Source organism: Halichoeres trimaculatus, unplaced genomic scaffold (genome assembly GCF_033239565.1).
Source record: "Halichoeres trimaculatus isolate MK-OKI-2021-1 unplaced genomic scaffold, fHalTri1.1 fHalTri1_scaffold_8, whole genome shotgun sequence".
In the NCBI taxonomy this organism is placed as follows: Eukaryota; Metazoa; Chordata; class Actinopteri; order Labriformes; family Labridae; genus Halichoeres; species Halichoeres trimaculatus.
The window spans coordinates 29,263,236-29,275,702 of record NW_027437186.1 but is presented as its reverse complement, the minus strand read 5'-3'; the positions used below and the strand labels follow the sequence as shown (position 1 = coordinate 29,275,702).

Sequence of the window (12,467 nt, the reverse complement as noted above, 5' to 3'; positions counted from 1 at the left end):
GAACAGACTTCCGATGTCCTCTGCACAAATGCTCTCAGACATGGCAGTCACAGCTGCTGCACATGGAGTTCGGTATTGGAACATTAGCAGCTGTGTGTGTTTGTTTGAATGTGTATGTCCCATTAGCAGCCGCTAATGCTCCCTTTCTCTCTCCCCCTCCTTGACTTCCCTGAGTGCCTCTGTGGTGATAGCGTGTGGATAAGAGCGCTGTGCCAGTTTCACCTTCATACTCCATTTGCTTGTCATCAAGGGTCGTAGGATATTTCTGCTTCACTGATGTCCGTACTAAATTCTACACCCCCACAGCCTGAGACCTAATGATACAGATGTCAGTAACTGTTGTTAAAGTGCACCTTTTTAGGAAGAGTGTGCTGTATTTTGACTGGATTTAAGGTAAAACAGTGTTGATGAAGAGGCTGGAAACTGTGGCTCTCACTGTGCCTCTTCACCTCTGTAGCACTTTGCAGAAAGTAGCTCCCATAAAGATGGTAATGATGTCTGCACAGGAGCCAGGACTTAGTCACTTTTTCTCTGTCTTAAAGAAAACTCAGACTGAAAGGGTTTCTTTCGAGGCTAGACAACCTGTTTCATCTGCAGAGCTGTTCTTGTCACATATTTGAGATGCTGCCCTGCCCCTCTGAGATGACAGAGAGAATTCTCACTCAGAAAGAATGAGAGAAATGCAAACGCGACTATTTCCCCTCAAGTGCTTTGTTTACAACCCTGCTCGTACTTTATTTGCTGTCTGTGAATATACCATGTGTGCATCCTCCTCAGTGAAATGCAGAGGGAAACTTAAGCATATTTGTGCTGAGTCATCGCTCCTGTAAGCTCCTCTTATAGAGAGACTGTACATTAAACACTTAAAAGAATCAATGTAGGCTGTGTGATGAGAGAAACTGGTCAATATTAGCATTTTAGGATTCTATAAGAAAGGACAAATCCTCTAGAAACATCATGTTTTCACTTTCCTTCAGACAAAATCACATATTTTTTTCATATTATGAGCTTTTTGGTTCCTACAAAGTTGGATCATAAAGTCGGTTGGTTGTCTGTTTGTTTTACTGGTTACAAGTAGTGTAAAAAAATAAAATTCCAGTAATAGCATTACAGTTACTCACTAAATTTATAACTTGTTACATCCTTACTTTTGTTATCATCCCAATAATCATTTAAAATACAATAATCTGTTGATTAATTTCATCGCACTGAGCAGCAAGCTTGAAAGATGAAGCAGTACACGTTAATGTTTAGCAGCTGGATATTTCCACATCAGTTAAGTTTTGTCAAGAGGAAAGATGACAGCAGGATCCTCATCAGATGTAAATAGTGTCCTGGTACTAGGTCTCTTTTAACTTAAATCAGCTTAGACTGGATTTCAAAAGTTGTGTCTCTTGTCTCCAGTTGAACCAGAGGCATATTTCATATAACCTGTAACTTTGATGTGTTTATAGACTGCATTAAAAAATTCAGGCTAATATACAAATTTTGTATTTATGTATATGGATCAGACTGTTTGTTATGCATGCTGTGCATCTACATCTTGACATTGTGAGGACATTAGCATGCTGCTGACCTCACTGCTAAGATACAGCACAGCTCACTCCAATCACTCCAATTTTAGCTGTTTTTAAATTGGTGGTAGATTTTTTTAAGATCCCTTCAATCACTTTAAAACTAACATGGACTCACCCCTCCCTATGTTTCTAAGCTTTTATCCCCCTGTGAGCCAGGATGCAGACTTAGATATTTTGGCTGTGCTTACAGCCGTTCCAAGGTCTAAACTAAAAGCTAAAGGTGACAGAGCTTCTGCTGTCAAAGCACCTTGACCCTGGAAAAGCCTGCCTGAGGAAATTAGACTTGCACAATCAGTCCCACATTGGTTTCTCAACTCACGACACTCCTTCATACTAAAATCTGTTCTCCGATTCCATTTAATTTTTAATTGCTTTTATTGTTTGTATGATTTCTTTTAGTCCTTAAAAGTAGGACACAACATTTTAAGTATTTAAGAAACCATGCTTTCCTTTTCTCATTCAATAAAAAATAACAAACTTAAGCCTATTACAGTTTAGCTGTGCACTGTTAAAAGTGTGTGTTTTCAGGCATTTTAGTCAAACCTGTTTGAATGTAGTTGGTCCCATCAGGCATTTTTAGGTTTTAGGCTCCGTCATACAGCAATTTTTTATCCTTTTTTGTCCTTTTTGTATTTGTTTTAGTAGCCAGGATCATTTACTGCTGTTCTTTAGGCGAGAGTGATCAGATAATTTCACTGATTTTATTTCCTGTTATTGATATCCCAAAGCTCTTTTTCAATTTGATATAGGGAATCTGTTGTTAACTGAGGTTGAATACACAGAGCAATAAACCTGTATGATAAAATCCCAGCCACTGCCATGCAACACAAAGCCTCATGCTCTAAACAAAGCTAAAACAAACATACCTTTGCTTACTGAGCTGGTTGTGACACAAGAGATGTGAAATGAGAGCTGTTGAGCAAGAATGTTTAGCGAGTCCTTGTCACAAGCGGGAGGGTTGAGGGCTTTTTTTCAGCGCTGTCTTTATGTCTGTTTTGATTTCCCTCCCATGCGAGGTCAAGAGGATTACACAGGCTGGATTTTGATTGCCAGGACTTTTTGACTCTGCTCTGCTCAGAATGTGAGGATATTCTCGGCACCCTGACGTAACCAGAGGCCAAAGGCTGTCAGCAGCCCCCTGGGCCCGAATTTCCCCTGAAAGTAACTGTTTATTTGTCCCTCTGCTTCTGGGAGAGACATGTAAGTCTGAAGACATGAGTGTGAAGTGCTGTTGACTGCTCTGCAGGTTCAGTTTTATAAATTCTCGTGTTTTGCTCCGAGCTCTCTCGTATCATCCCTGCAGATATGCAACTAGTGTCGCATCCAGAAAGTTGAGCTTTTGAGTATTTAAATGCAACACTGGACAAACATCATTAATCATATATAAACATCTCCCAGGAAGGAAGAAATGTAACCAACAGAAAACGTCTAATTAACAGACTTTATCCAGGAATACATGAAGTCATCTGCTCTAAAGACTCAACTTGACCACTGGTGCAAACTGAGGTCATTTTTCTTGTGTAAGGAAATGAAGGACATCACCTCAGAGGCTCTGATTCTGTGGTCTGCAGTTGAAGGGGCAGCATGGTTTAGGGTTGGAGCTATTTATAGCCACACACATGTGCTTCACTGAGGTCTACAAATAAGTGTCTGAGGAGCTGCATGGCTGTGTGTTCGCAAGCTCTGACTGAGGTCGTATTTGTAACATGGACAGCGTAAAACACAGGATACCAAACGCCTGAGACTTTTACACATTAGCTCATGTGTATCCTTTGCAGACATTGCTGGGAGAAGCAAAGCACTTAATTTAATATAAACTGTCATTACAAAAGGCTATAGTGCTTTAAAACTATCAGTTAACCCATTATTTGGTGTAAATTGTCCCCTAAATGATCCTTAAGTCCCTCAATTTTCCTGACAGCCTCAAAGATCTTATGTCATGAGTTAAAAAGTGATTTAAGAAAGTGTGGGTTAGTTCAGCGTTCATAATCCTTCAAACATTAACTAAATAAAGTCCAGGGTCAGGCTGCTGATTTATTTTTGAACGTTAACTATTTAACAACCTCCAAACATCAGATTAAAAACAATGAGACATTAAACAGGAATAAAACAAGAATAAGAAGTTTTGGTCAAATCAGATCTTATCAGTGACTGTGTGTCACTCTGTTAAGGATAAACATGATTTCTGCTGATTTGGAGCTTTGCACAGAAAATGAAAGTTTCAGAAATTAAACTGTCATCAGGTTTTTAAGCCCATGTTGTTGCTGTAACTATTCCCCGAGTCTCATACTGCTGCCAGAAAAGTTTGTCACACAGTAACTGTTAAATTTACACCTCAGCAGTTCGCTGCAAGGTGACAAAGTCTGAGCTCCTGGCTCTTGTGAGGAGTTTCTTTTTCAAGCTTTGCTTTGAGACTTTCTGTTAAATTTCATATTTGTTTTATTAGTGTTCCTGAGTTTCAAAGTTTTAAACCCACCTGCTCTGAATTCAAAGGTTGATTTAAGTTAATTTTCTTTCTTTTTTAAAAAATTCTGAAGTAAAAAGTTGGAATAAGCTTCACAGAGAATTTTGTTTGGCTGTTGTTTTGCTGGTGAATGAGTTATGGGGTAAATGTTGAAGCTGTGTATTCAAAGGTTAGATGTTATCTCCCTTATTGATCCCCCATTAGGAGAAATTGACTCATTTTATTGAGCAGTTGTATTTACATACACCCCAGGTTTACATGCAAATGTCATGCATGACACTCAGTAATTCTTCTTTTCATATTAACACAATTATACCAAAAGGAAGGAGAAGGAAAAAAAATAGAGTCAAGAAAGATTTAATAACAAACAGGGATACTGACATTATGAAAGAAGAGGTGTTGAAATGTTTAAATTAATTAAATGAATTAAAATAAAGACACAAATAAACACATAAGTTGAATCAAATTTTGAAAAATGAATGAGAGGTAGGTATTTAACATTTATTTTCAATAAATCAATTCTCTGTACACACAAGCGAGAAAATAAACAGATAAGCAAACAGCAAGTTGTCCCTAATTGTCCTTGGTCCTTAGCAGCACTTTTGTAATGATAAACTAAAAACAAGCTCTACACCATCAGCTGCAGAGAAGAAATCAGAAACTTTTTACGTGTATGTTGAGCTCTCTGAGCTGCAGTAAAATAATAACACAGTTTTCCTTAAAGCAAAATAAACAAATAAAACAACAGTGCGACATCCTGATGTAATATCTGGTCTTACATTTTGTTGTATGAATAGTTGCACATAAAGTGTTTGTGGCTGAATTATGTCTACTTTTCTTTTATTATCTTCTCATATCATCATGAAATAAGAAATGCTGAATTCAAAGTTGTGGTGAGTGAAACTAAACCTGAGTTTCTGCTTCCTCTTTATTCTGGTGAGATCCTCAAGAGGGCACCATACGGTTTAGCACACCTTCAGTTTATCAGAGGCACAGGTACAAGAATAGCTCATCTCACAGCACATTCACACCTCCTTTAAAAGACTGCTTCTGTTTACACTCATTACATTACATTAATGAGTCGAAATGTAAAGGATTCATGTGAGCTGATTTTCACAGCCCTGGAGGTAGTTCTGAATTTATTAATCATGCCTGTTATCATTAATCTGTGCAGTAAGTCAGTAAGTGAAGTACATTCGCCTCCTGCTGAGTGTGTGTGAACGCTGGGTCAGCTCCTGCCCTTTGCTCTGAGCCGCAGAGATTCCTGGAATACTTCCTGAACAAATCTATATTAATGAGCTTTTTCTGTAGAGGGTTATACATTATGCAGCAAAGAGCTTAGAAACCAGATTTATAAACCAAATTGGTGTCTTGCTTCTGGCTGCACTGCTTTATCTTTCTCTCAGTTTATTCAGCGGTGGAGTCGCAGAAACAGGCACATCAGCAGTGACACAGCAGAACTGCTCGTAAACGTCTCACTGCATCACATTTTCAATATGAGGACATGCTGTTTCCTCCATGCTCCTTCTTTTACTGATAAATACTGCTAATGCAGACGATGAAGAGACACACTGATGTGGAGCTTTTTAGTACATGCCAGCCTTTGATCTAGATGTTACAAATAATTGTCAAACTAACCCACTTTACAGGTCTGAGCTGCTTTTGGCACTATTTTTAGATGAACTAAATGAAGGAATCTGCAGAGAGAGTTGTCACAGAGCTCTCAAGGTACCCCGGTTATCTTTGCAGAGCATGTTTCAGAATCATTCCGGAGCAAATAATAACTTAAAATGAGCTGTGTCAGCTTTTTTAACCCAAACTACAAGTGACTCTCCAATGTTTCTGCTTTCTCATGTTGGATCATAAAGCGTGTTTACTTTTATGCCCGCATGTGTTCTCGGTTTGTGATTCCTGATGTTAACATTGAGGTGAAGCTTGGCAGCTAAATAATAGAGATAATTACCTGAAATGTATTGCATCCATAAAAGTTAAAGTCTGTGTTTGAACATGATTTTGTTGCTCAAGAATTGTGTTATTGGCAATTTTAAAGTGACAAACACTATAATCAGACTGCTTCTTAAACAAACTGGCTGTATCCTGCAGAAATGCATCAAGACGTCCTCTCTGAGCATGTTCACAAAGAGTTTTCCTTTTTCTAAAAATACAAAGCTATGAATTTTTTGCGGTTTTCAGTGCTGTAGCAAAATAAACACCAAACCGCGTGGAAACTCAGACGAGTGAGTAGCCATGGAAAACCTGACGGGACTCGCTCTGGATGCTTGATGAGAGAAGGAGTCACGGCTGCCCTAGAGGCTGCTCGGTAGGCAGGCAGGCAGGCAGGCAGAGAGGCAGGCAGCCAAGAATAGGAAGACAGTAAACCGCTTCCTCAGTTGCTTATCGTCATGGCATCCGTCTACCTGAACCGTGATCCTCTGGACAGCCCCCAGGAGCTGCTGCAGAGGATGAAGTACCTGTTTAAGACCGAGAGGGAGCAGAGAGCTCACATCATAACTCTTATGTGCTGCATGGGTCAGTATGAATCTTACCTCTAAGCGTCATTTCCTTGATGGATCGATCATGTCTCTGCTTGCTTATTGCTAACACTTGGTAAGATGTCCTTGAGCTAAACTTAATTTTCTACTCCGCACCGAGAGAAAGGCGGGAAGAGGTTATCTGTGTTTGTTAGTCGCGTGGCTCAAAGTTCAGGAAAACACTTCTTCTACCACAAGCAGAAATTGAGCAACTGTGACCTTCCTTGCAGGTCATTGTAAATGTTATCGATTGTGTTTATGTGAGTTTTACAGCGTTCTCTGTGGAGCTGGGTCTGGCAGAGACGTGGAAGCAGCTAGATGAGTCACAGTTGTGGTGACTGGCCCGGATCCTACTCTGGTCTGACACCGGAGGGAGGGTGGATTTTAGAAAAGGAAAAGTACAGAAAGGAAAAACCCCAAAACATGTTCATGACAGGGCACATGGAACTGTCAGTATCACTTTCTCTTGTGTTTATAGCTCAACTCCTGATATGAACCTGTGATGAAGCTTGCTTTCTGTTTGAATCGCTCCTTGGTGTGGCATGTCTGTGGCTGTGGGAAGTCAAGTTGCTATGACAGTGGGAAGAAACATCATATAGTCGACTTGAGGCTGGAGAAAGTGATGCCATTCAGCCTCCTCCTCAGCCACAGAGACTTCTGCTTTCATTCAGACTCTCCTCAATGACTTCTTCCACCAAAACTCTGACTCCACAAACAACTTCGCACGTTGACTCTGTGCAGCAGGGAGCAAGAAGCAAAGCTTCAAAAATGAGCTGCCTGTTACCGCTGAATATAATACAGCTTAATGGGCTGCATAACAGGCTCACACACAAAAGAGAATTTGGCTTGTCCACTGATCGTGATGATTCATCAAGGAGACTCATGTTGCACAAACACTTCTATGGTGATTGCTTTATAATGTGAAATAATCACAGGGTGTTTCCTCTTCTCTCTCCTCCTCAGATGAAAGAGACAGAGTGCAGAAAAAGACGTTTACGAAATGGATAAACCAGCATCTGGTAAAGGTAAGACCTGCCATCCTGTGTGTACTCCCTCCATCATAAACAGCCCATTAGAAAACCATTCACACTGATAACAATTACTCCTCCTCCTGTTTGGTCCTGACAGGCTAACATTCCTTCTCAGATATTATTAAAGTCTGGTTAAAGACATTTAACACAAAATATGTGATGTTGCTCTGCTGTAGCAACAGGTCGTCTTTTGTTGACTTAGGAATTTATCGCTCACTAAGGTGTTTCATCTGTCTGTGCAGGTTAATGAAACACTTTAACAGACGGACAAGCACCGACATGTCACACCTAATGTCTTAGTGAAATGAATCACTGTCTGAGGATCATGTGTAAAACAAGTAGCAGTGGTAATAATAATAAATCACTACTTTCACTAAAGAGCAGACTAATTTGCGTTTAGTCAACATAGTAAAGAATAGATCACTTCATTCATTCATTATCACCATTTATTGAATATTTTCCTGGTAGGCAGAGTCTTGTCAGATTAAAAACAACAATAATTCAGGGTGCAAATGGTATAACAGGTTGCGGTAGCCCAGGTTTGAGTCCAGCCTGCGGCCTCCTCCTCATGTCACTCCTCACTCTTACCCTGAGAAACTCACTGAAAGACGGTTTCTTTGGTGTGCTGTAAACCCCTGTCTGACATCTCCTCTTTTTTTCTCTTAAGGAGCTGTCATGTTTGTCACTGATGCTCTTATTTGCTTTTGTAGGGAAAGAGAGGCTTTACTTTTAAATCATCCCTTTCATATTAACAAAAGTGGTGGAGACGTCTTCCAAATTCAAGCTGCTATCCAACTCCTGCTTAGCCACCTCATTGATACAGGGGATTGAAAGCTTATCTGGAAAGCTGGTCTGGTTTTCTGAGTCCCTCGGATACTCTAATTGATAACAGGCTTTGTAGTAGGTAACAAAAGATTGATTGATTTCCTTTGGAACCGTTTTTATCTCTCCCCTTACATTTCCGGTTGCATTAAGTGCTCAGTTTGCGTGTATTTTCTTAATTTACCAGGCTGGTACCTTACGAGATTATACACCCTGGTCAAAGAAAGATTGTTTCAGACTAATATTCAGCTTTCTTAGTGGATAATTCCTCACAGTCAGCTTTAATAGAAAATAGTTCCTGATCCTGTGTTGAATTATTGACACTCCGTCCCTCTCCCTCCATTTAAATGCATGTTTTGAGCTTGTAAAGCTAACCATTAGCCCTATAACCTATGCTTTGGATGCTAGCAGCCACAGATGTTCAGTCAGTTTTCAGTGTAAAGTAAAGCTCACTATGCTCACCTAGATACTTGATAAAGTCAGAATACTGTAGCCACTCAGGAGAGGGCACCAAAGTCCCTTATTTAAAGGGGCTGTGAGGAGTTTCAAAGTGATCTTGAAAAATCCTCCCTTCTAGATATATGCCTGATCGTAATCCACACTTTAAAATGAGATTATCAGCGCCAGTATTACTGGTTACAGGTTATTTTAAATTGCTACTTCTTAGCTTCCAGTTCGGGTCGACCAGGAACAGATTGATTCACGGCACGCCCAGGTCTCTATGAAAACACCACGGCAGCTGACAAAGTTTTATAGTGAGAAGAGATAAAACACAGAGATCTGTGATTTTCTCTGCTAAAAGCGATTTCTGTGATTAATTTTGTAGTGATGGTGGACACAGGAGCCTAACTGTCAGACAGAAAAAGGACAGAAGAGCAGAAGAAAGATAAACAGGAGAGTGATACAGCCCAAGCTAAAAGGCTAATTAGCCTTTAGCTTGGGCTGTATCACTCTATAACACAGGGGCTTAACTGTTAGTGATAATGTTCATTCCAATCCACATTAAGCAGTTATTCTGCAGTGGTTTGTTCAAACTTGAGAGTCTTAGCTCTGCTTGGTAGATGACTGGCAGGACGCAGCTAATCAGGATTTACTAATGTTACAAATTACAGACATGTCTTAGAGCACTGGACTACCAGCTGCGCTAAATATAAACAGCTACTAAACCTCTCGCAAACTCAGTGTTGTTGACTTGTTGTCACGTTAGCCTATAGATATGTCAGAGCACTGGGATAACATATAGGTGGCTGCTGAAATGTTTGCTTGATGTCACGTTTCAAACCTTATCGCTACGTAACTGTACTGATAAATACCTTACCTCCATGCGTCTTATCCAGTAAAAAGTTGTCTTGAACAAAGAAAATTTGTTTTGATCTGATCTATATTAAATGCCACAACAAACACGGGTCTTACTATAAGTAATTTACAACACTGTGCAGAGACTCCAGGCCACAAGGTGGCGAGGGAGTGCAATTAAAACAGATCCTTCTCATTGCATCTTTAATTTTGAATTCCTGTAAAGTATAAGCTTTTCTTTTAATTTTAGAGTGACTGTGAAACTTTTTACAGGAGCTTTAACCAGTAGTGTGCACAGACTTTTTGAAGAGCAGGGGTAAAAAGAAAAGGAAAAGCACATATAGCACATTTTCACCTCTAAAGAGGACACTAAGTTTGGTGGGTTTTCATGGGTACTTTAGCGCATGTTTTTGCCCCTTGAGAGGGCAGCTTATTATGATGTTTTAACCAGGAGGATAATCAAGCCTGCAAACCCAGATGGTTGCACCACACAGGGAAATTGTGCTGTTACAGCAGCCGGTTTTCAAAGTAAATACAAAACAAGAGTAACAAATACACCCACAGTAAATAAACCATGACCTTAAAGGGGCAATAAATGAATAAATTTCAAACAACAGTCTAATTGAACATCTTGCAAATCTAAAACAAAAAGACTGAGCAAGTCTGCCATGTAAACACACTCAAGGAAACCTAAAAAAATATATAAATGGACACAAATTTTGGAGTCTCAGATGTAAGTCTAAAGTTAATACAAAATGTACGTGCTGTCTTGAAAATCTCAATTATGGGACAAAGTTATAAATCAAATGCATCTACTTTGTTTTTAACACTTCTTGTAAGAGCAGCAGCAGTGTCTTGTGACAGAATTTTTACTGTAAAAATTAATCAAAACTGTCAAAAAAGAGAGTTCATTTTTTTTTTATTCCATTCCATCCCAGCTGTGATCTGAAGTCTCTCTATATATATAACCTTTGTATCATGTTGAAATTAACTGTAGATAAGAAATAACTCATAAACAACTGGCGGAGCTGCATAGTCAGCTGCTCCATCTTTTTCCTTCTAAAATATCACACTGATCAGATGTATCAGTGATAGGAAACTCAGATTTCCACAGCTGTTTTTTTTGTATTGATTTGTAGCTGACCTTTGAGGTTTCAGTATTCGAAGCACTGTTTGATGAGATATTTAGTGCTTTATCATGTGTTGAGTTTCTGTTCCTTTCAAGATTAGTTATAATGACCTTTTCTGAACTTCATTGACTTCTGTCAGCACGTCAAAACCCAGATTTTTCTAATTCAGAACAAAATAACATACTTATCAGCTTCTGGTGCAATTACTGTGGTATTGCTAACACGCTAAAACACTGAACCAACATACTCTTGGTAACATAGCAAAAAATTACACCTGCTAAACATTAGCATGTTTGCTGATGTCAGCATTTTCTCAAAAACACCTCTGTCTCTCTAGATTTTTGCTAGATCATCTGGTTGGCCAAAACAATCCTTTTAGTTTGGTGTTTTGACTAATAATGTGACTGGTAGCAGAATATTTGGTTGCCTCATCCGTATTTTTTCTCAAAGACACAAATGTGAGCCATCCGTGTTAACAGCCATCCTTTTTCTGTGGTGTTGTATTGTTTGCTCCTGAGGGTCTTTGTGTCCTTTGATCATCATCTTCAAAGCTCGGTGCCAGACCTAAACCTGCCCTGAGGCTGAATTTAAGAGCTCTGCCAATTAGATCAATCCTGACTTTAAGGGGAGTGAGTCTCATGGGTCAGCGCTGATGGCTGGTTGTATTCCAGCTAGGCCTTTAGGAGATGGTGCCTTCGGCTCACACAGATTAATCAAAGACATTTTATCAATTAGGTCAGTTTTGTCTCAATACTGACAGATGAAAACGGCAAACAGTGTTTTTGTCTGTGGGGCGACAGATACAATTTACGTATAAGAAATTAAAATCATTGGTTTTATACTTCGAATCTGTTTGAATCTGGTAGACTTGAGTTAATAATTTAATTGAAATATTTTAATTTCAGTTCATGTTTGACAGCCAGATTTCAGCAGGCCCCACACATGCTCCCTGAGAAATGAGAGGTGCTGAGTAATGGTTGGGGCTCTGCTCGTCTGACCCAATAACATAAGGGTGCAGGTCTATTTTGGCTCCACAGCTGCGGCTGCTATCTGGGATTACAGCGCTGAAAGCCCTGTGTGAAAGCAGGTCAGCGGGCAGCGGGGTGATTTCAGAGGCGTGGTATTTAGGACAGGAAGGAGAGAGCGATGGGTCTGCTGGGAGGAGAAGCCTGGGACAAGAGCTGTCAAGTGCCACGCTCAAGTGCTTTGTTGAGGCGTCACAATGACACCAACACACAAGGTATTATCAAGTGTTTGGTTTAGCTCATTCATTAAAGTTTAATTCTGACTCTGAATGAGGAAGAGATTACTGTCTGAAGTAAACTCAAACAGGGTTCTCTAAAACATGGCTGACATGGAAAATACCAAGTTTGTTTGTTCATTTATTTATTTTTAGGGCTGCAGAACTAAAACAATGAGCTGAAAGATGCTAAAATGCTGCATACTATGAGTGACATCTCGGAAATACAGCGACGTTTTTTTTTCCCACAAATGACAAAAAACTGACTTTTTCGGCAATTTCCTCCCCGTGTCCTGCATTTTGATATCTAATGCTTACAAATAGTTTCTAAATAAATTAATGAATAAATTAACAACTTTATTGAATGCTGTGCAAG

General features: G+C 39.6%; 1 protein-coding gene across 20 annotated transcripts in view; it reads left to right on the top strand.

Moving 5' to 3' along the window:
• Nucleotides 1–12,467, top strand: part of dst (dystonin) — a 119,098-nt gene that overhangs the window by 17,117 nt on the left and 89,514 nt on the right. For all 20 annotated transcript variants that reach the window (XM_074675157.1, XM_074675156.1, XM_074675165.1 and 17 more), the window contains one exon: nucleotides 7,536–7,597. In XM_074675157.1, the coding sequence (XP_074531258.1) occupies nucleotides 7,536–7,597 (62 nt within the window). The remainder of the gene's footprint in view (nucleotides 1–7,535; nucleotides 7,598–12,467) is intronic.